The sequence below is a fragment of the Astyanax mexicanus genome, chromosome 23 (assembly GCF_023375975.1).
Source record: "Astyanax mexicanus isolate ESR-SI-001 chromosome 23, AstMex3_surface, whole genome shotgun sequence".
In the NCBI taxonomy this organism is placed as follows: Eukaryota; Metazoa; Chordata; class Actinopteri; order Characiformes; family Acestrorhamphidae; genus Astyanax; species Astyanax mexicanus.
Window position 1 is genome coordinate 10,803,414 of NC_064430.1, and position 24,499 is coordinate 10,827,912.

A 24,499-nucleotide genomic window follows, 5' to 3' on the forward strand; every position below is an offset into this window, starting at 1 on the left:
GACACAGATGTAGACACGTACACAGCTTTTCTAGGCTCTGTATTGCCAATAGAATAGGACTTTTTGTAGCAGATAAACATGATTAGCACCTCTTGGCACCATGCGTACTCCCACAATAGTAGAACAAACTCTCTTTTGATGCAGTGGATTTTACCCGTTAGAAGCAATAAATAAATAAACAGGTGTCCCAATACTTTTTTTTCTTTTTGTTTATTAATTTATTGCAGAAAATAAATAAATAAATAAATAACTGTCCAATATTAACAAAAACATGCATATTTGCTGACCGTGAATATAAAGGTTAATTTGTCCTGTTTTTATCTCTTTAGAAAAATTGTGATAAAGTTCGGGAAGAAGAAGAAGCGTAAGGCGGAATCCTCTGATGACCTGTCTGATGATGAGCGACCCCGGCGACGATCCTCCAGAGACGACGACTCGGTGAGCAGCTAATGACGATAGATAGAGTGGGCAAGAGCGAGCGAAAGAAGGAGGGAGAGGGCGAAGATAAAGACGCTGACGCTCTGAGTGTTGCTGCGCTAACTGATGGGGGATGATAAGTCCCCCACCTCCTCTCCTCCACCCCGAGCTCTCTCCCCAGATATAATTATCCTCGTTAAAAGCCCTGTGTGTTAATTAAGGCAGTATGCTGCTGATGACTCAGTTAGCCTGTCAGAGATAAAGAGGTGACCATGTGGCACTGAAGCATTCTGGGAAACGTTATGGCACGATGGCGACAGTGTTTTTTTGTTTTTTTAATTGGTCATCCTGAGATATTCTCATCATCTCTCGCTTCATTAACTCTCACTCCCTGACATTTAGGTCACGATATATTTGGGTACATGTGTGGAGGCCCACACACTCACTCATACAGTGCGGTAGTTTATTAGATGGGTGCCTTCTGGTGTCATTATGATGAGACGACCTCTGCAAGTGAAAACATGCAAACACAAATTAAGTGTTTCAGGCTTATACACACAAACACACACACATGCATACATCCACTCACTCATAGACTTTGTTCTTTGTTCCCTTGCTCAGCAGCTTATTCTAACACACACTGGCTGAACCTTTCTCTTCCTGTTGTGTCTTTTTGTAGAAGCGGCGGTCGAACAGACAGGTGAAAAGGAAGAAGTACGCAGAGCAAGACTCTCGAGTATCTGATGATGAGATGAAGGTCATCGTTAAAGCCAAGAAGATCAACTCTGAACCTGCGGTACAGTTGTTTGTGGTATGAACACAACCCAGTATGAACAGTTTAGTAATAAAGAGAGGGGAAAAAAGGCTGAGTTTCTTAAAGGTTCTTTATTAAAGGAAATGTTTCTATTTACAACCATGGCAAAATATGGAACCGTTTAAATGCTTAAACTGTATTAACAGGTAAAAAAGAAAATGTAATTATACGTCGGTTAACTTCAGAAGGTTATCATGACCATTTTTGGTCTATATTATTTATCATAACTATTATTATTATTATTCTATACTGTTTTCATTTACTCAAATTAACGTTGCAATACCTTGTTGTGCTTGTGATGCACATTGCTATAAAGAGTTTCACCAGATTTCAGTCCATTATATGTCAAGAAGTATTTGCTTGAATTTGTAATTCAATCTGCGTTCATATTTCCTTTTCATAACTTTTTTTTTTTTAACATATTGTAAAATGACTTGATTTATTTTTCTATAACCTTCTAAACTAAAGTGTAGAGAAGAGACTAAAAGAACTAGAATTTAAATAAAATATTGTTCATACTGTAAATACATGAAAGAATAAACTATTTAATACCTGTAAGCAGTTTTTTAATGTGCTAGTGATGTTTTTATGTTATCAGGAGAATCCCAGTGAGGAGGACGCAGCTGTAGTGGATAAGATCATGGCCTCCCGTATAGTGAAGAATGAGGTAAAACTTTACTCTGTTCTCCAATCTTCAGAATTGCTTTCCACTTTTAAATATAGTACATTGATTTGAGCATTTGATTACAGTAGTTAAAAAAAAGAGCATTTTTGAGGTCAGGTGGTTCATTAGTTGTCAGTTGATTTATAAGCAGCTGCTCTTGCCCATGCAAAATATATGTTAATGAAGCTCCATTACTAAAGAGACATGTCTTTGGACATTTATTTGACCTTAGGATAATGTGCAGCTTTGGCGATACATAAAGATATTTTAAAGATGTGGAAGGACCTTAATGCAGCGAATTTTAAAACCATAGGATCAAGGGCGTAGGAGCGGGCTTGATATTGGGGGGGGAGACATTTGCCAGTATGAACCCAAGCCCACCCTATAGTTTCCTAGAACATAATTTTTGGAAATTACTTTTAATTAAAAGTAAATTATTATTATAAGGTGATTTGACAACCTAAACATGTTACTCCTCGTTACAGGTACTGTGGTTAGAAAAAATGATGCATGTAATGTCTGAATTATATACATATGACAAAAATGATCAGTTATCAACTAATATTTAAATAATATAACAGATTTGGTTGTTATTATTATTATAATTATTATTATGTATTGTCATGTCAATTCTGTTGTATATTTACATTTTCTCCTGCGCTTTTATTTGTTTTTCTGCTAAGAGCTCTTTTTAAGATGGTGTCCTTTTATGTAAAAGAATGTAACATTACGTTTCATAGAGATTTTTATAAACGTCAGAACATGTGGTCTTACTGTGAACTACAAATGAACACAAGTCACGTTACAGCAGTGTTTCTCAACCCAGTTCTTACATATTCTGCTGCATATTAACACTGTTCTGAATATTCTAGAGCTTCCTCTGCTTTAAAGGCATTTAATAAAGTTAGTGGTGGTATGATGTGTCTAATACACTGCTGGACTTACATGATTAATTTAGGCTCCATATAGGGGCTAAATGATTTAAACAGGTAAACTCAGTAAATGACTGTTTATTAGCTGATCAGCTGGATCAGGTGGAAAACACTATTTTAGGGCAGTGATCAGGGTTAAGAAACTGCTTTAAACTACAAACATAAAGTACTGTATTAAAATCTGGCTATCCACTACATGCAGCTTCTAGTTAACTAGTTAGCTAAATTAATTTTCGCTCATTATAGCTCACAGTAAGTCCTGTAATCCTAAATTGATAAACACAGTTTGAAAATGTAATAGTGATTAGCTGATCAGGTACAGGGAAAGTTGAACATTACATTTAAGTTATAGTTTTTTTTCTTTAACCTTGACTCCCAATCTAGCTAATCCAAAACTGAACTAACTCACTCACACAGCTGCAGTTTATTAATCACAGTGGGTTTTGACCTGTGGGCTGATTCAGAGATGTGTATTTTTTACCAGCTATCAGAAACATATCATCACAGTTTACGTGGTAAGCCTACCGTTACCTTTGTTTTAAAAAAATCTCCCTATATCCAGATCTGTTTTAAAATCAGCTGAAGCTGCTGCGTGTCCCGATCCCGCTGCTAAATCTCACAGCGAGGGGGCGGGGCTTCCCCAACGTCTCCTCCGCGTGCCGCAAAACCAGATAGCTGATTGGCTATTTCTACTGAGAGGCGGGACTTAATACCTGAACCAGCTCTGTGATTGGTCCTGTCTGTGTCCTCATTAATATTACAGCTGATCTGAGCGAAACGATTGGCGGTTCCTACGCCAATGCATAGGATATATTATGTGGCTATATATATATAAATGTGCAAATAAGGTGCAGTTAACCCAAAATCTGTTTAATTTACTGCTTTAGTACAGATAAATTATATTCATGTATTTTAATGATGTTTGTTGTTCAACAGGTGTCCCCAGGCGTCATGGTTGAAGTGGAGGAGTTTTATGTCAAATATAAAAACTAGTAAGGCATTTTCTTCCTTTTTCTCTATGTTGATCATAATTAAAAGTTCTTTTTTTGTTGTTTTTGTTGGGTTTTTTTTCTTCTTGTTCCTGAGAGAAACACATATCCCTGTTGTGCAGTGATGTGGTTAAGTGAAAGACATCCATCCTTATGTAAAACCTAAGATACCTTTTTGACGTTCTTGAGTCTAGTGGGCTATTCCTCATTAAAGCATATTCAGCCTGTTAGCGTATAATGCTAACATTGCTTGAGCTGTATATATTAGGTATACAAAAGGAAAGCCTCTCACAAGGCTAATGAATAAGTCGGAGATCAGAAAGCTGTTGACTGTGAGTGGGTGTGTTTACGCAGGAGAATGCAAATCATTTTTTTTTACTGTTTGCCTATAACTGTGTGTTTGTGTGTGTTTGTGTGTGTGTTCAGCTCTTATCTGCATTGTGAGTGGGCTACAGAGCAGCATTTGGAGAAGGACAAGAGGATCCAGCAGAAAATCAAACGCTTCAAGATCAAACAGGCCCAGAGAGCACACTTCTTTGCTGATGTAAGAATTGTGTGTGTGCCTGTGTGTGCACTATTACAGTGCACATTATGAAATAGTCTTTTGTTGTATTTTGAGCCCGTTGTTAACGATTTTACCTAGAGTGTAGGGCAAGGATATTACAAGAAGAATACACTGATGAAGAATACACTGATGTTTTACTACAAAGGTGTGTGTGTGTGTGTGTGTGTGTGTGTGTTACAGATGGACGAGGATCCATTCAATCCTGACTATGTTGAAGTGGATCGAGTCCTGGAGGTTTCCTACTGTGAGGACAAGGACACTGGAGAGGTATGTGATGGTGGAACACAATGAAGTTACAATAGAAGTAGTCAGTCGTTGACTGCACTATATTATTTGATGTAATAAAATAAGGAAACACACCACTGTTTGTTTGAAATATATATATATATATATATATATATATATATATATATATATATATATATATATATATATATATATATATATATATATATATATATAAGGGAACTTCCTATGACTCTGCATGGCGTTTGTTTACAAATGAGGTCCAACCCATAAGCAAAAAGCTCCAGTAAACTTGTTGGTTACACTGTAAGCATAACAGGGTTTGACATACTTGTTGAGAAAGCCCCCTTTATGTGGAGATCTGCGCAAGTGAAGTAGCCAAAACACAGAACATATTTTTTGAGCCCAGTGCAAGAAAATGTTAAATTGATAAAGTGTGATTGAAACAACAGTAATTTGACCTCAGAGTTTAGAATAGTTTGGTCTCTCCTCATCCTTAAAGATGGGAGTCAGTCTTGATTTCATGTTCTACCCAATGTAGTAAGCTAATTACCCAATCTCTGGTCATATGAACTCTTCAATCACTAGCAATGCCCACAAACACTAGTAGAGTGAGAGCTAGCACATGTGAAGCCAAGCGATGCCTCTCTTTTTGAGCTTTAGCTAAAGCAGCCATCACAGTCTAAGGAAAGTTCCAGATCCCCAGTTCTGATATAGATCAGCTAACAGATGACTGTGCTAATCAGCATTGCGCTAGGATTGATGTGTGAAGGAAATATCACCAACCCACTCTTGAGGCAGTAAGGCCAATTGTGCTCACTCTGACTCCAGCTGCTGATGCCAAGCATGGTCATATTAAGCCATGTTGTTATACTCTGTTGTGTCCAACACCGAATGTTCTCTTAGATGTCCTTTACTAAAATATTAGTCTCAAGTCAGTGCATTGCCTCACTAATCAAATTCCCTTTGTTTCTGAAATTAATTTGATTAACTTGAATGACGTAGGTCATTGAATTTATGGAATAGCAGCAGTACATCTTCACTAAACTCTAAACTCCATGCTGAACCTTTTTCTTTTCTTTTCTTTTGTGCCACATTTAATTTGCAGCGTCTTATTTTTTCAGACTCTCCATTATTCTTCATCTCAAAATAGGCTTTTATTTCTTCAGGCCTGTGGCATAATGTGAACTTGTGTTTTTGCTGCTTGCTATTCATTTGGAAGCATAATTCAACAGGGAGCCAGTTTTATCTGTGCTGAGCCAGCACACGCTCTAAAACGAGCACTAGAACACACGTTTCCTGGATTTGTCAGCCTGTGACTAAAGCTGCATTACTTGAAATGCAGTTTTTCAGGGAACGCGAGGAATTATTTAGCATTGTTGTATTTAGTAATGGGCTTGTTGGTCAGGATTCTTTTTAAAAGCTGATTTAATGTCGTTTTTGTGGTGCAGCCGGTGGTGTATTACCTGGTGAAGTGGTGTTCGTTGCCGTACGAGGACAGTACATGGGAGCTTAAGGAAGATGTGGATCAGACTAAGATTGAGGAGTTTGAGAAGCTGCAGGCAGCGAGAGTAGACTCCAGGAGAGTGGTGAGAACATGCATTTTGCTCCTCCTCCTTTCCCTGAGTTACTGTTCATCATTTGCTTTATTGATGTTATCATAACTAGAGCTAGGTCTTATTACATGGCTCTTGCTCACCCCCCTCCTCTCTCTCTCTCACTCTCTCTCTCTCTTTTTCTCTCTTTCTCTCTCGCTCTCCCCTCGCTCTCTCTTTCTCGTTCTCTCTCTCTCTCATGCCTCAGGAGCGCCCCCCAGCAAGTCACTGGAAGAAGCTCGAGCAGTCCAGGGAGTATCGTAATGGTAACAGTCTCAGGGATTACCAGTTAGAAGGGGTCAACTGGTTGCTCTTCAACTGGTACAACAGGTGAGTGCTGGTTTTCATTCACATGCTAATCCAGTGCCTTTTTTGTCCCCTGCCTACACAGTTGCTAAAAGTCCATTATTTTGTATATATTTTGTTTATTTAGAACCAACAGCTAACAGGAAAGCACAGCAGTATATCATTGTTTTTTTTTTATGCAAATTTTGGGAATAAATAAAGCACCTATAGGCAATATTCTCATACATGAACATTGTTGCCAGTAAGTATCTGTAGGTTTCAGAGGCCTGTTTGCACACGTGCATTTTTAGAAGATTAATACCTCAAGAGTTTTTTTAGTAGGGCTGGGTGGAATGACCAATAACTTCTCAGTATGTTTAGAAGAATTTTTTTTTTTTATATATATATAAGCAAAAGCTTTGTTTTCCTGCCTCACAAAGATATGCAAATGTGTCGAAAGTCTAATTAAGCTTTTGAAATGTGTTCAGTTTGAGCTTAAATATGAGTACAGCACATTATTTAGTACATCCAAGAGTGGCTCGTGTCTGTAAGGGTTAATATCTGTAGAGCCAGGGTTTCTGCTGTGTGTAAGCCAGCCACCTTTCATCTAAACATGGCATGTAAAATGTGAACGTGGAGCACTTCCAGGCTTTTTTTCTGCTGTTATCCGTGAGTGATATGCCACAAGAAGCATGTCTAAAATAAAGCCCTGCCACATTTCAATCTCCGTTGCAGCTTACAGGGACTTAACTATAGCACTTTAATAGTAAACAGTATTCTTAAAATAAAAAAAGCCAAACACAAAATTAACTTCAGATACAGATATGGGCAGAGCCTTCTGTTAATTCTCGTACGCATTTGTCCACATTCTCTGAAAGCTTTTGGTATCAGATGCAATATAAAATATAACAATATCACTGGAAGGTGTAGCCATTACAGTGTAGCCATTAGTTCAATTGAAGCACAGTCATTTTTCTACAGACTGAAAATTTATCCCACTTTTGCTGCTGAGGTGATATGGAGTGGAAGCTGTCCTCTTTATAGACTTATTTTTTTGGGACAAAAGTGTGAAAAAACTCAGCCACTGGGGCTGGACGATATTGTAAAATAATTAAATAAATGAAAAGCCCTGTCCAGACATGATTAGCTTCTCTGGTGGTCCTGAGGTAATTTTCTCTTTTATTGGGGGTCCTCAGTGATTTTATTCCTGTCTGGAACAACCATGTACGTGTTTCCCATGTCCTCTTAGAAAATTACAGGCTGAATTATCTACTGATTTTCGCTGATCTTTGTGGTCCTCCGGTAATTTTAGTCCCGTCCAGATCCACATCTCTGAGTTTCGTCACCTCGCGTTTAATAAAATAGCTGTTTGTTTACTGCCGCGCACCGTAATTACACTTTGGGCACGCATTTCCAAACGCAACAGTGAGTGGAAATGAAGGAGCTACTGAATGCAATGTCATGTGCCAAAAAAACTCACTGGTCCTCCTGTTTTTTTTTTAATTGCAGTCTGGATGCAAAAGTTTTATCACCGAGTAGAAGTGTGAAATATTTTTCACAGATGTCCCCCTGAGGAACTAATCCCGTCCGGATAGGGCTAACGACGCACAGTAAAGCTTTGATTTATTTTGTTTCTACCCCAAAGCTCAGGAAATCTTCTGCTGAGACTTTAGTAAACACTCGCACTTGCATCCGATAGACAGTCACAATGCCACGTGTTTATCTGTGTATTTGTGTGTATTGGAGATGTTAAATAAGATTGTGTGTGGTAGCGAGAAAGCCCTGTGCATGTGTGCGTCAGTCAGTGTGTCAGGGCAGGGCGAGGCAGAGGTTTTTCACACAAGAGGGATAGATGTGGATCCGGGCGCCAGATTGTTAAGTAGTGCGGAAGGGGAGCCAGTGGGGCGTGCAGCTGACGGCATGTCTGAGCCCACATGCCAACTAAACACATACACACACTCAGAGCCCACACATCTCATTTTGCACAAGCACATACACAGACGCACACACCTATATCACATGGGCTCATAAACACATTTCTCAAAAGCGGACATGCTTATACACTCCACCTGATTTCGCACGCATTGCTCTTCTATGTAAAGCTGCTGAATGTGTTCGTTTTCTTGTAAAGCTGATTTTTCGAGCTTTAATTCAAGGCCGTGAAAACATGCCTCAGCTTTTTGCAGGCTCTCCTGCACAACCTTGGGATTTCCCTAGCTTTTTTATTTTTTATGTTTTTTGTAGCAGGGACAGGCTCTGGATCGTAGTTAATGAAGTTAAATGACATCAGAATAGTGTAACGCTCCTGTTTCGCTGCAGAGTGGTCTAATGATACGCTTGCTCTCTTCCTCCGCAGGCGTAACTGTATCTTGGCTGACGAGATGGGTTTGGGAAAAACCATCCAGTCCATTACGTTTCTGAAGGAGATCCATCGCAAAGGGATAAAGGGGCCCTTCCTCATCATCGCTCCTCTCTCCACCATCGCCAACTGGGAGCGAGAGTTCCGCACATGGACGCACCTCAACGTCATCGTCTACCATGGCAGCGTGCTGAGCCGGCAGATGCTGCAGCAGTACGAGATGTACTTCAGGGATGCTCAGGTTAGAAAGCTAACAGATGTGCGCAACTAGTGCTGCAGCAGCTTACCACCTTGCTATTGTATCTCAGAATGAAATGTGCTGATTTTCCTTTTATAATGATTTTTATTGCAAAATATATTGCCCAACATTTCTCTGATTTAGCTAGTTTGCACCCTGAGCTCCACACTTAGGCTGTGATTACATCTACAGAACTTACTAGATCTAGCTGGAGCTTAAATGGAGTATTACATTTATCATTGTTATTATTAAAATAAAAAAAAATTGGTTATTTATTTTTAACAGTAAATAGACCCCAGAATTTATGTGGTATCGGTGTGTAAGTAAACAACACACACATCTCTCCTGAAATCTGTTTATTTGGAGAGTAAAGCTCTATATTAGATTTGCAGTGTTTGCTTAGAGGTGGCTGTAATGAGGGGAATATTTACCAAGTTTGCCTGGGGTCTATGTGGCATTAATATGGCATTTGTCCCCACCCAAGATTGGAATCGGACCCAAAAACACCGATTGGTCCATCTCTAGCTTTTGAACATAAAACAGTGTTACTTAATGATGAGGTTGTAACAACATTGGGCCAATCTTGTAGAGAAAGTATAAATGGTGCAACTGCACTGCTGTTAAAAAGTAGTCAGTATTGTGACACCATTGTGTGTTGGCTGGGATCTTTCTCTTCTGATGTGTGGTTGGCTCCAGTTTGGTAGTTATAAAGCAGAAGCAGATATGTAAGAAAAGAGATGAAATAAATTAGTGTTAGCATTACCATTTACACTAGCACAGAACAACACCAGATCAGAGTCGTTTTCACAATTTACTGTGTTCCCAGCTTTTCCAAAGTCTTCTGATGTATGCTGGATTTATGTATCAGTGCATCTTAAAAAAAAAAAAAAAAGAATACCATGGAAAAGTTACGTCATTTCAATAATTCTGTTTAAAATGTGACATCCACATCTCCATATATTTCTTTTGACCAACACCAGCAGATGACATGGCTCTCCAAGCCATCAATGACCATCAGTAAATGTTGCATTTCATTTGTAAATCAGTGGAGCAGAGTCTGGAGGAAGAGTGGAGAAAAACACAGTCCAAGCTGCTTGAGGTCTAGTGTAAAGTTTCTACCAATCAGTGATGGTTTGGAGAGACATGTCATCTGCTGGTGTTGATCCACTGTGTTTTATTAAGTCCAAAGTCAGTGCAGTGTTTTCTCTCTGCTTCTCTTCTTTCATTTTCCAGCAGGAAATGGCACACTGCCAAAAGTGCCAATTGGTCCTGTATATTATTTTTGTACATATAATAAGTCAAGACTGTAAAAGAAAGGTTACTGCTGCAAGTCTCCCTGGTTTACCACCACAACAATGTTTTTAATAGCAACTGTGTAAGACCATATCTACCACACTGTGCAATACAGACGGTGTACAAGGTTTCTTTGCCAGATTTTAAGATATCCAGAATGTCTAAGGTGTGGGAGTTCATTTACTCACAAACGTAGTAAAATGGTGCAATGCAGTACATATATGCAAAGCGGAAAAAATGGCAGTTCACAGCAGCACATAAATGATGCATGAACATTTAAGACCAAAGCACCCACGTGCTGAAGCACAACGCACTGCCTGCTAGTTACATTAATCAATTAATAGAATCCGCCAACTGTGCTTTGCTACAGTAATCAGAAAAAAAATCTGCATGTATGCTAGTAGCAGTTCAGTGCGATACACACACTGCAAAGAGAGACCGAGCACGACAGCACGCTGGGGCATGACACCTCTGTTACTTTTATCCTCGTAAATACAAAGAGAGAGTGAGTTGTCGCTGGTGTGAAAAGCAAGAGTTTAACGTTGAGTGTGTGACGGGTGAAATTTGCAGACAGGTGAAGAAAAGAGGCCTATGGGCTGAAGTGCATACGGAGGGAATTTCTGAATGGGGTTGTCAGCTCAGTGCCGTAAGCTTTGCCTTGATGCTGATAAAATGCTTATGCATACGCACATGTAATAAAATGAATAAATAAAGCACACAATATTTATGTTGTCTCCTTCAACCATGTGATATATTTAAAAAATATATAGAAAACAAAATCTATATTTAATTAGAAATGTTTATAGATTATAGTGACACATTACAGTACTACCAGGGTTCTTACTCCTTTCAACCAATTAATTTTCATGATTTTTTCATAAATTTTCCATGGCTTCAAGGCAAATTTTTTATGACCATATGATTTTTTAAAACATCAGTGCAGACATGCACAATAAAACCAAAAATCAACTACAAATATATATAGAAAATTGATTTTAGTAGGTCTAAAATGTATCTGACTAACAATTTTATAATAATAAAATATCAGATCCTGATAGTTCCAATGTGTAGGGCTAAATTACTGAATAGATTTTCTCCATCAATAAACGGAAATTTGTAGGCCAAAATTCCATGACTTTTCCAAAACTTTCTCTGTATTTTTATTTTTCCAAAACTTGGAAGGCTTGGAAATTGCTGTTTCTAGATTTGACTTTTCCAGGTTTTTCATGACCATACAAACCCTGTACTACTCTAGTTCCAACGTTAAACATTAGGATTAGCATTGCTTCTTTTGTCAATTAATTTCAATACTTTCATAGTGAATTCACTATGAAAGTTTCTTGTTAATAATAGAAACACTTGTTAGTTGCAGCCCTAAAGCCGTGCTCTCTTTCTCTCTGCTTTTCATCCAGGGTCGAGTGGTGAAAGGGGCCTATCGCTTTCAGGCAGTAATCACCACGTTTGAGATGATTTTGGGAGGCTGTCCAGAACTCAACGCAATTGAATGGCGCTGTGTGATCATCGATGAAGCTCATCGTCTGAAAAACAAAAACTGCAAGCTGCTGGAGGGCTTCAAACTGATGAACCTGGTACAGAAAGAAACACACACACACACACATTTTCATTAATATAGTGTGATAGTGTGTGCTAGTAAGACATTTTGAGCTTTCTAGAAGCTAAAGAAGCAATCCCTTTAAGATTTTAGGGTTTTACACTGAAGGCAATAGTATTCCTGAGTTAGGAGGGGGAACTGTATTCTTTTTTTAATGGTATCAATGTCCCAAAACACCCTTTTCTTTGATGTCTAATAGATTTATTCTTAAAACAGAGTAGTCTGGTAGGTTTGTTGAAAGCAATTGTTCTCTTTATTGTAAGAGTGTTTGATATATATAAAAATTTTTAATATCAGTCTCTTTATTCCCCATATCCCGAAAACTTACTTACTGTTGCTTTAACCTCTAACAGGCCAGCATCTTTTGATATTACACTTTTCAATCTTGAGGATTTCTTTTAGATTTTTTGTGTTTGATAAAAAAAATTACTGGAAGTCATAGTAAATACAAATGAAACAGTTCATGTCCTCAAAGCATTTGTTTGATTACGGTTGTCTAGTTTCAATGCAAATTTTTCAACATGCAAAATTTCAGGTTGATTCCTCTTACTGATCTGAAATTACTAAGCAGTGTAGAGAGTGAACCTGATTTCCCAAAGACCTCAATGTTTTTAGAATGTATATAGCTTATTTTACTGCAGAGAAAAAGGGTTTTGTATCATCTACACATGTAACCCATATCTGGGCCAAGGCCTTGTATTAAATCGAAGCTTCTTCTATTTAAATTCTATAGAATCTAATGAATTCTTATACCTCTCTTGATATTTAGGAGCATAAGGTGCTGTTAACTGGCACTCCCCTGCAAAACACTGTGGAAGAATTGTTCAGCCTGCTGCATTTCCTAGAGCCGTCACGCTTCCCCTCTGAAAACACCTTCATGCAAGAGTTTGGAGACTTGAAGACTGAGGAGCAGGTATGTGTTTGTGACTCTATGGAGTATTATTTCAGATTAATATGAGATTAATTTTACACCTGGCCTTAACGTGTCCTGGGTGGTTCGAACTTAATTGGACAGCATAAATTATAGGCTTAGTCGTGGTACAGTGCGTCACAAATGCACATTCAGAGATAGTCAAAATTACATTATTATTAGCACTGCTCACATTATCCAGATCACTGCCATCTACAAAAACGTCTCACTAACACACAACACAACCCTTATCATTTTCTCTGTAGGTCCAAAAGCTTCAGGCCATTCTTAAGCCAATGATGCTCCGTCGGCTGAAGGAGGACGTTGAGAAGAAACTGGCTCCTAAAGAAGAGACCATCATTGAGGTGGAGCTCACCAACATCCAGAAGAAATACTACCGTGCTATATTGGAGAAGAACTTCTCCTTCCTGGCCAAAGGAGTTGGACAAGCCAACGTCCCCAACCTGGTCAACACCATGATGGAATTGAGGAAATGTTGCAATCACCCCTACCTCATCAAAGGTAATACATTGAAAAATGTACATGTTTTTAAAACGTTCAGATAAAACTAGCAAGTGAGTAAAGTAAAACAATAACTAGAAAATCCAATGCTGGCTGGTTTGCAGTGTGTTGTGTAGCTCCACCCATCCCCATATGTTTCAATGCAAAATTGCCCATTTTCTATCTTATTTTTCTCTTCTAAACTCTAGTCTCTATAGTGTCTAATTCCAGCAGTTAGTTTTATCTGTGCTAATATTGTCACATTTGTTTATTTTCCCCCAGAAATATATATATTTTTAAATGTTGTTCAAATTTGTTGTAAGAAGGTGAGGTGAAGTGATTGAAATCCCTGGCTGAAAGGTTGCCTTGAGGTGCTATCTTTGAGTGCTTTGGGTCTGTTGAGACTGTAGTTGCAAATTTGACAAGGAATGGATTCAAAGCATCCATGTTCTAAACAGTTACTGAAAAAGAAACAATTAAGCACATGTGGGGCATCCTCAAGCAGAGGGTGGAGGAGAATAAGGTGTCTAAAATCCACCACCTTGGTGGTGATGTCATGGAGGAGGATTCCAGTGGCGACCGGTGAAACTCTAGTGAGCCCAATGCCCAGAGATTTAAGCCAGTGCTGGAAAATAATGGTGTTCACAAAAAATATTGACACTTTGGGCACAATTTGACCATTTTCATTTACGGGTGTACTTAGTCTTTGTTGTTTGCGGTTCAGACATTATTGGTTGTGTAAAGTTATAGCTGTACCCTGACTACTTCTTCTATCAACATGTCATATCTTCAGTGTTGTTCCATGAAACAATGTTAAATGTTTCCAAAAATCCAAATATTAATCTTGGTGATGCTTGAAGACATTTGAATTTTGTCAATTGCTATTAATAATGGTCATACAGAGTTTTTTTAATTAAACTTAGCTGTCTTACATTAAGATAGAATGGAATAATAAGATCCTACCCACATTCAGGGTAAGAAAACCTCCCCACTTCAAATCAACTTGTTTGATAAAAAAAATTACTGGAAGTCATAGTAAATACAAATGAAACAGTTCATGTCCTCAAAGCATTTGTTTGATTACGGTTGTCTAGTTTCAATGCAAATTTTTCAACATGCAAAATTTCAGGTTGATTCCTCTTACTGATCTGAAATTACTAAGCAGTGTAGAGAGTGAACCTGATTTCCCAAAAAAAGGGTAAGGTTTTCTTACCCTGAATGTGGGTAGGATCTTATTATTCCATTCTATCTTAATGTAAGACAGCTAAGTTTAATTTAAAAAACTCTGTATGACCATTATTAATAGCAATTGACAAAATTCAAATGTCTTCAAGCATCACCAAGATTAATATTTGGATTTTTGGAAACATTTAACATTGTTTCATGGAACAACACTGAAGATATGACATGTTGATAGAAGAAGTAGTCAGGGTACAGCTATAACTTTACACAACCAATAATGTCTGAACCGCAAACAACAAAGACTAAGTACACCCGTAAATGAAAATGGTCAAATTGTGCCCAAAGTGTCAATATTTTTTGTGAACACCATTATTTTCCTCCATCTCTTAGGGGCAGAAGAGAAGATCCTGGAGGACTTCCGGGAAGTGTGCAGCCCCTCAGCCCCAGACTTCCACCTGCAGGCCATGGTGCAGTCTGCCGGCAAACTCGTCCTCATTGACAAGCTGCTGCCCAAAATGAAGGCCGGTGGACACAAAGTCCTCATTTTCTCCCAGATGGTGCGCTGCCTCGACATCCTGGAAGACTACCTCATCCAGAGACGGTGAGTGCTTTGTGCTCTTTGCTGCTGTGGCAGCTTTAATTTAATGATGACCTCAATATTATGAACTGTGAAGTGCCTCCTGGTGGATTTGTTTAGAAGTGCAGTCACAGGAGCCATCACTCATTCTAAAAAAGGTCAATTGTGAAATGCAGTAATGCAGAGTTGTTTATTTCAATTGGAGTGTGTATGTGTGTGACAGTGTGCAGGTGTGTATAAATGTATCTATATCTTTGTGTGTGTGGATGCGTGTGTATGTGTGTGTGGGTTATGATCTTGTGTTCCAGCACCATATAAATTCAGTGTGTGTGTGAGGGCTGTTGGCAGGTCTAGCCATGGTTCAGTAGAAGGGCACAGACCCCCTGGAGAGCTCACATCAGACACTGAAACAGCCTAGAGCACCAAACAGCCTGAAGTAGGTCAGAGAGAGAGAGAGAGAGAGAGTGAGAGAGAGGAGGATACGGGGGAAGGGGAATGACAGGGCAACAAGGTATGATATGCTGGAGTGACAGGGTAAGAAAGTGAGAAATGGAAAGGTAAAGGAGATGGAGCGTAACAGTAGCTCCAGGATAAAGGCTGCTCTGTATCATATGAAGCATTGCTGCGACTGAGCTGGTTACAGCAGTACAGTAAAGACCCACTGAGGGCAATTTCTCTGACGCAGATAATAAAACACTCCTTTTAAAATCCATTTTGGGCTCACCCTGCCTTCACACTAGCAGGCGACCAGTCATTTTCTATTGGAGGACAGGATTTATAGCACATTTTGGTGATTAGCAGAAAGCAACATGTCAACAAAGCAAAAAATGGATTTGAGATTGTCTCAAATTTATTCAAATTAATTTTGGCGCATTGAAGTGATATTCAAAACCACCTGGCCAAAATAATCATAACCAGACGTAGACACAAGGGTCTGAGGCCCCCAGCTTTTGTTCTCTGTACTTTTGGTTCCTATTTGAACTGTTTAAATCATGAAAGAGAGGCTTATTAAGACTTATTTATCTTTTACTGTTAGAATATTTAACAAAAGATAGACCTAAAGCCTGTTGAGCATCTGTGGGGCATCCTCAACCAGAAGGTGGAGAAGTGCAATGTCTCTAACATCCACCAGCTCCACTGGTGTCATCATGAAGGAGTGAAAGAAGATTCCAGTGCCAGTGTAAAGCTGAAGATAATGATGGTCACGCAAAATATTGACACTTTGGGTACAATTTGGCCATTTTCACTTAGCTGTGTAATGAATTTTGTTGCCAGTGGTTTTAGATATTAATTGCTGTGTATTTATGCCTGTGGGGTTGATTACACTCATTCAGGCTGTACCCTGACTACTTTACATTGTATCAAAGTGTTTTCCCATGCTAAGATATAATAAATTATTTGCTAAAATGGGAGGGCTATACTCACTTTTGTGAGATACTGTTTGATACATATAGGATCTGGAAAAAAATAAGAAACCACTTAAAATGATGAGTTTCTTTAATTTAAGTATAAACTGAAAACATCTGGAATATAATCAGGAGGAAGATGGAAGACGTAACTGCTTGAAGTTTTGTACCAGGAGTGGGATCCAAAGTTATCCAAAAGCAGTGTGTAAGACTGGTGGAGGAGAACATGTCAGAAAACTGTGATTAAAAACCAGGGTTATTTCACCAAATATTGATTTCTGAACTCTATGAAAACTTTATAAATAAGAACTTGTTTTCTTTGCATTATTTGAGGTCTGAAAGCTCTTCATCTTTTTTTTTTTTTTTTATTTCAGCCATTTCTCATTTTCTGCTCTGAATGACTTTTTTTATTTGGAATTTGGGAGAAATGTTGTCTGTAGTTCATAGAATAAAACAGAAATGTTTGTTTCACTCAAACATAAACCTATAAATAGCCAAATCAGAGCATCTGTTTCAGAAACTGAAGTGGTCTCTTTGCACATTTACAGGGTAAATTAAAAGAAAATTAAGGCCCAGAGAAATATAAATAGCTTGAGTGGTAACTCCCATGTATGACTGCATAAGAGGCCGTAAACACACCCACAAGAGACAGATGTGGAGGGATGTGAGCGGCTTGTCGCCTGCCAGTGTGAACGCAGGGTCAAACTGCACCTCTGTTATTTGCCAATTTCTTTACGTGTGTATGTATTTGTTTGTGTGTGTTCAGATACCTCTATGAGCGGATAGACGGGCGAGTGCGCGGGAACCTTCGGCAGGCAGCCATAGATCGCTTCAGTAAACCAGACTCCGACCGGTTCGTCTTCCTGCTGTGCACGAGAGCTGGTGGGCTGGGTATCAATCTGACTGCTGCTGATACCTGTATCATCTTTGACTCAGACTGGAACCCTCAGAACGATCTGCAGGTAAGTGTGGACACACAATTGTAGAGATAAATTAGAGGAGACCTGTCAGGATAATTTGGGTACAATTATTTTATAGGGAGAGTAAATTGTCGTAGAAATAATATTATATAGATTAATAATATTATTGGCATTTTAAGACCATTTTGTGTCGCTTCTATGTTAGTGATATAGAAGCACAACAATGCTATTACACCTTGTTTAATTAAGCAATTAACTTTAATTAATAATGGTTTGGGGTAGAGGTGTGCCAAAAAATCGATTCACATAAGAATCTTGATTCTCATTTACTACGATTCAGAATCGATTTAAAATGTCCCAAAATCGATTCTGAGGGGCGGGTTTTAGACTGATTTTGGGCTGGGTATTTTTGTTGGACCTGGCAACCCTGGGGATAGCGCTTGTCCCTTTGGAGATCTTCCAGACACACACAGAGCGTAGGTGTTTGAGAATCACCGGTAAGATGGCAGAACAAGCACTATATTACCTTAGATTAACGTGTAGTTTCAATGTTTTATGGCAGAATGCTTCATAACAAGCATAAAAAAGATCGCTAGTAGTTAGTTTCAGTAACTGTTAGCTAGCTAACTAGCTAACTTTCCAGTTCCACCTTAAATAACGCTACAGGTGGCAGCGGGCTGCAGCATTTAAGGCGGAACGGAAAAATAACAATAAGCTAATCAGAGCTAATTTCAGCTCCTCATCACAGAGGAATTAAGGAATGGACAATATGAATTAATTTCTCCACCTCCTGCCCCCTTTCTGAAGAAATACAACCACCTTAAATTAACTAGTTAATCAGCAGCTGCTCCTGAACTTTAGCGCTCCACTGCTATCATCACATCAGCCCAGCAGCGTCACCTACACACCACCGCTAGTAGCCTGGTAATAAAGCAGTGTTATTTATTTATGTATTTATTGTTCATTAACGTCATTGTGATATCCCAGTGATTCCTCTGTCACTGAGGACCCACATTCCTGCACATTTTATTGTTTTTGTAACACATTACTTGCTCCAGGACCAGTGTATATTATGGAGGGTTTTTTTTCAATACGATTCATAAGCCAGAAGCAGAAATATTTATAATTCAAATCGTTTTGAATCAAAAATCGATTTTGAATCGAATCGTGGCCCCCAAAATCGGAATCGAATCGAATCGTGAGATAGTAATCGATTCCCACCCCTAGTTTGGGGGATGTTTTTCTTTTTCTTTCTTTTTTTGGTCAATTTATACTTCCAGTCAAAGTTGAGCCAAAAAAACAACAACAACAACAAAAAACAGCACCTATCAGTCATAAGTATCACCTTTTTTCTGTTGTAGTTTTGCCTGGCACTGTTAATGAGGTATTGGTCATTGTGTGACTGGTTAAAATATTGGTCAGTTTCTTTTTAATTCAAACACGCAGATATATTAAAGGTGAGCAAACATTATTGAGGTCATGTCCATAGACTAGTCAGTAATGTATCATAAATTATCATACAGTTACATAAATCTTTTATTTTAACATTTATTTCATTTCAAGTAAATATTTAGTTATTTTTCAATTTATTATGATAATGCTTTTTGTGGAGCACTGTTTAAAAAGGTGCTGTATGAACACAACATAGTTTTGTTACTTGCCCTAATACTGAGACAGTCACACCATTAAAATAAATTAGTACAGAATCAGTATTAAAAATAGAGAACACATCACAGTGAAGGAGGCATGAGTAGGGTCAGCAGTGTGACGTGAGAAGGGTAATGGTTTCGAGGAATGAGTGTAACAGTATGTACCAGCCAGTGGGGACAGGGCATTAGTCAGCCACTAAAGTTTATCAGTTTACATACATGCATGCAGTTGGATGCTGAATTGTGTAGAAGTGTGGCAGTGTTCAGTTTTAAATGCCTCTGAAAGGTGTTTTTTTTTTTTTTTTTTTTTTTTTTTTTTAACTAAAAAAAACTGGATGATAACATTATCTCAAACGTATTGTAGTCAACTTGAGATTTGCAAAAACTAAATATATAATATGTTGAAAGATATCAATGTCAATGTTTTTAGATCCTATTGAGAGTTATCAATAGATATGTAATATTTGTAAAGTAAAAAGTGGGGTTTAGGTGATTTTTTTTTTTTTTTTTTTTTTTTTTTTACACAAATAGAAGTGGACTAATGCAAAACTTTGAGTTCTGCCTCAAACTACACAGAATTTCAAGTGACAGGGTACAAAAACGTTAAACAAGGAACCTGTGTGTGTGTGTGTGTGTGTGTGTATTTGCTTGATTTGTTCACATAGATTCGCATTGATTTGATTGAATTGTTTGATCCAAATTAATCATATATGGCTTAGTCTGTTTAGAGTCACCATTTCTGTGTCCAATATCACCATTTATTTACTGGTAACCTATGTGCAATATCAGTAGTCATACAAAATAGTAAACCATGTTTCCTCTAATCTTAGTTTTTCTATATTTATATATTTTTTAAGACTTAAACATTTTCTGTATATATCCTGACACTTCTGTTGTCCCCTTTGTGCTGCTGTAACATTGCAGATTTCCTCACTGTGATATTAATAAAAGATTATTATATCTTTTCATTAAACACACTCTTTAAAAAGCAGCAAACTTTTCATTGTTAAGAATATTTAAAATTGTTAGAACAGACCTTTAAAAAATATATTTCAAAGTGTACAGAATGGCCAGTATTGAGGTCATCAAAAAATATTTTGTATGGTAAGTCAATAACATTACTGTAGTCCATCCATATTTATTTGTATTTTCTTTTTTCTGTAGGCCCAGGCTCGGTGTCACAGGATTGGTCAGAATAAGGCAGTGAAGGTGTATCGGCTGATCACGCGTAACTCATATGAACGAGAGATGTTCGACAGAGCCAGCCTCAAACTAGGACTGGACAAGGCTGTGCTACAGAGTATGAGTGGGCGGGACAACAGCCTCGGAGGAGGAGGGGTAAGTTGTCAAAACTATATATATATATATATATATATATATATATATATATATATATATATATATATATATATATTTTTTTTTTTTTTTTTTTGTCCTGTAGGTTTTGATGCAAAAGTAGTAAAAAATAAATAAATAAAGCAATTGTAAAAGAAGCAGTAACTTGCTCATCGCCTTAAATGGTTCTGTCTGTATACAACTTTTACATAGTATATTTGCAAACAAATGTGTGTAGTTCAAATAAAGACATATATTTACATGTACACTTTCTTTAAATGAACACGAATTCTTGGTCTGTGTCTTTCAATACTGGGCTTCACCAGTTTGCCTCTGGGCCCCATAAAATCAGTGACTATGTTTAAAAGTATTTGAACTGGTGGAAATTAGATGACACTGCATTCAGTAGATGCATTTAGAAGCATGCATGGTCTCTCATGCTCCCATCTCTTTTTTTCTTTTCTATAGCAGATCCAGCAGCAGCTCTCTAAGAAAGAGATTGAAGACCTGTTGAGGCGCGGAGCATATGGTGCCATCATGGATGAGGAGGACGAGGGTGCAAAATTCTGCGAGGAAGATATCGACCAGATCCTCCAACGCAGAACCAAAACCATCACTATTGAGTCGGAGGGACGGGGGTCCACCTTTGCCAAGGTTTGTTATTACATATGACGACAGATTTTTGGGAATATGTTAATGAGAGAATCTCTTTGTCAACGAGAGAATTTTGATTAAGGATCTCACCTCTCCAGCAACACACGGCGGATACTCACATCACCACAGTATTGTATTCTAAAAAAGGTTAATTAGTGTAAACTATCGTTGTGGACACCAAAGAAATCCAGATTATAATTAATATAAAACCCTAAAAATTATATAATTAAATGAGATTTTGCATAATTGTTTAAAATGATCCCATAGCATTTACTCGTTTGTTTTGGTTTGAGTATATCAGAATTCACCACAATTTGTATGATTATAATTTAAAATTTTAGGGTTTAATGATTCACAAATTGCAAATGTTGTCAATATTGTCACAGCAATGCTTAAGAAATGGCTTAAAAATTGCTTCATATGGTAATTAAAGCTGTACTTTGTAGTTTTTGTTGCCATTGTAGTACATTAGTACAAACCCATATGAATGGAAACACCAATCTATAAATCTTTAAACCTATAAATCTTTTAAAGTAACAATTTTTGTCTTTTAACCGTTTTGTCCTTGTTTGTATAACATTTTTGTCTCTACCCACAGGCCAGTTTTGTAGCTTCAGGGAATCGCACAGATATCTCACTTGATGACCCTAACTTCTGGGACAAATGGGCCAAGAAGGCAGAAATTGACCTGGACTCAGTCAATGGCAGAGTGAGTTAAAAAGCAGATCTTTTGAAAGCAGAACTGTTTAGTTTGTAACATTTCTCATGGTCCTTTATTTATGGTTCTTAACTCCTATGTGGATATTGCAATCAATGTCCACTAAAACAGCCTTTCTAAAGATGTGGCACGTGATGATAAATCAGTCTTGTCGTTTTATTTCATCTTAATTTTTTCCTCTATATTTAACACTTCCGAACAATAGAACAGCCTGGTGATTGACACGCCAAGGGTGCGGAAGCAGACACGCCCGTTCAGCGCCACTAAAGATGAGCTGGCTGAGCTGTCAGAGGGTGAAAGCAGCGGAGACGACAAACCAAAACTACGGCGCACACACGATCGCCTCAACAGTTATGGACGAACGGAGTGCTTTCGTGTGGAGAAGAACCTTTTGGTTTATGGGTGAGTGCTGTAGCTTTTCTTTATATTTACTTAGCATTTAAACTGATACATAACTTGCGATTTTATGGCGACATACAGGCCTCTGTGGTTGTATACTTTGTTTGCTGTTTTTTGATGGTGTAGATGGTTGTTATATGCAAGTTTAGCACTTGTTCTAGCTTTTTAGAAAACTTAGACAACCCAAAGACTAAAGGGACTAGAGAACAGTATCTCACTTTATATAACACTCCATGACATGTTACTAACAATAACAGCAGACCTGCCAACATGTTTGCTTTTTTGCACAAGAGTCACAGATTTGGACCTCCTCGTATGCTTGTACAGTTTCATGTTAAAGAATATCTTGTCTGATCTCACATTTTGTCGTTACGTGTGTACGTGGTCGCTCGCGCTGGCTGGTTAGCAAATACACTAATCCAGCAAACTACCTATAGAGCCACCCGCTACTTTCATCCTTACATTTTTCCTCCAAACTCTGGACTCACCATCACCTGTGCTGAAGAGTCTCTATTCCTCTCCCTCTCGCCCAATTGCTCTTTCTCTCTCTCTGTCTCTCTCTTTCTCTGTCTATTTCTCTCTGACCCACTTGCTCTCTCTCCCCCTTTCACCCACTTGCTCTATCTATCTATCTATCTATCTATCTATCTATCTATCTATCTATCTATCTATCTCACCCACTTGCGCTCTCTCTTTCTCTCTCCCCCCTTCTCTCCATCCCTCTCTCTTTCTCGATCCCCCTCTCCTTTCTCTCTCTCTCTTTTTCTCACCCACTTGCTCTGTCTCTCTCTTTCTCTATCCCTCCTGGTGAAACTCTGCATATTACAATCTTTTTAATTAAAAAGTTGCTCTAGTCTGCCACCTAAACCAGACTTAACTATTACAACGGTTTCCCTCCTAAACATACAGGGAGCTGCTATCGCATAAAAGAAAAAAAAAGAATACAAATTTGAAAGTGATTGACATTACTAAAATAAATAAAATTTTATATAATATTTAATTTTGTCAATCTATTTTGGGGTTGATTTATACGCATAAAATAATTTCCGTGTTGGCAGGTCATTTAAAAATTATTATACTGATTTTTTTTTTTATTAAATAATTAAATACAGAAAAGGCTTATGTATCAGAATCAGCATCAGCTGTTGTGTGTTGGATCAGAACAGATAGAAATGTAGATTGGCCCATTATAAATGTGCATATTAATTTATTTTGTCTTTTTTTCATAAGCTGGACCCTCACGGGTTACAGACTTTAAAAATAGAAATCAGGGTAGGAAAAAAAGAAGTGTTTCTTTTCTGTTTAAAATAGGTAATGAATTCAGTTTCACTTCTGATGCAGCTGTATAGATAGATACAGTCCTTGCCCTACTTACCATTAAACAGTAAACGTCTTTTGTAAAAGAAGTGCAGTCTTAAAATGGTAACTGCTGTGATGTGTGTTTTCAGGTGGGGCCGCTGGAGGGACATCCTGCAGCATGGTCGTTTTAAGAAGCAGCTGACTGAGAAGGATGTGGAATGGATTTGCAGAGCACTGCTCGCGTACTGCCTCGTGCATTACAGAGGAGATGACAAGATCAAAAGCTTCATGTGGGACCTGATCGCCCCGTCTGAGGACGGCAGGACCAAGGAGCTTCAGAATCATCTGGGTAGGATTACAAAAACATGACAAGGTTATGAGTGTCAGTACTTGGGTGCCAACTAACAGATGTTTAGGATCGGTTATCCTATTCATTATTATTATAAAATATGGACTAAAAACAGAAGAAAAAAACACCCCAATTGTAGTCATTTCCATTTCTCATAAGCCTAGCAGTGCTAGAAACGGTGTTGGCCCTTGAGTCACACAAAGCCATCTATCTACTTTTTTTCTTTTTTAACTGCCACTAATATCACATTAGTGGACAGTTATAAAAACATGCTTGGAGGAGAGCCCTAACTGCCAGTTGTGCTACATCATCTCGACTACAGCCACACTAGCCAGTATTGAGCTGAGTGATAAGGGGAGAGAAGGCAGGGCTTTCTACCCACCCAGAGAAACAGCAGCAAGGCCAATTGCGCTTTCTCAGACTCCTAGCAACAAATGACTGTGACCCAAAATCACCTAGGATCAGATCAGTTATCTCCCAACGATTTGGGCCAGCTCAGGACCCCCTGAATCTGCCTTAAGTTAAAATAAACTTTTAAACATTTTCAATAAGCATTGATTGATTTAAACTGACATGTTTTTTGTTATTTTA

The 24,499-nt window shown here is 38.1% G+C and overlaps 1 protein-coding gene across 9 annotated transcripts in view; it reads left to right on the plus strand.

The window, feature by feature from the left end:
- chd9 (chromodomain helicase DNA binding protein 9) overlaps positions 1 to 24,499 on the plus strand; it is a 109,678-nt gene that overhangs the window by 65,912 nt on the left and 19,267 nt on the right. For 8 of the 9 annotated variants that reach the window (XM_022667060.2, XM_049471402.1, XM_022667052.2 and 5 more), the window contains 19 exons: positions 330 to 438; positions 1,097 to 1,228; positions 1,830 to 1,898; positions 3,764 to 3,819; positions 4,243 to 4,360; positions 4,562 to 4,648; positions 6,079 to 6,216; positions 6,431 to 6,552; positions 8,864 to 9,107; positions 11,810 to 11,986; positions 12,779 to 12,922; positions 13,186 to 13,441; positions 14,993 to 15,203; positions 17,352 to 17,547; positions 20,319 to 20,492; positions 20,958 to 21,143; positions 21,742 to 21,852; positions 22,067 to 22,263; positions 23,709 to 23,908. In XM_022667060.2, the coding sequence (XP_022522781.2) occupies positions 330 to 438; positions 1,097 to 1,228; positions 1,830 to 1,898; positions 3,764 to 3,819; positions 4,243 to 4,360; positions 4,562 to 4,648; positions 6,079 to 6,216; positions 6,431 to 6,552; positions 8,864 to 9,107; positions 11,810 to 11,986; positions 12,779 to 12,922; positions 13,186 to 13,441; positions 14,993 to 15,203; positions 17,352 to 17,547; positions 20,319 to 20,492; positions 20,958 to 21,143; positions 21,742 to 21,852; positions 22,067 to 22,263; positions 23,709 to 23,908 (2,927 nt within the window). The remainder of the gene's footprint in view (positions 1 to 329; positions 439 to 1,096; positions 1,229 to 1,829; positions 1,899 to 3,763; positions 3,820 to 4,242; positions 4,361 to 4,561; positions 4,649 to 6,078; positions 6,217 to 6,430; positions 6,553 to 8,863; positions 9,108 to 11,809; positions 11,987 to 12,778; positions 12,923 to 13,185; positions 13,442 to 14,992; positions 15,204 to 17,351; positions 17,548 to 20,318; positions 20,493 to 20,957; positions 21,144 to 21,741; positions 21,853 to 22,066; positions 22,264 to 23,708; positions 23,909 to 24,499) is intronic. The other variant, XM_049471400.1, reaches the window with a different exon arrangement.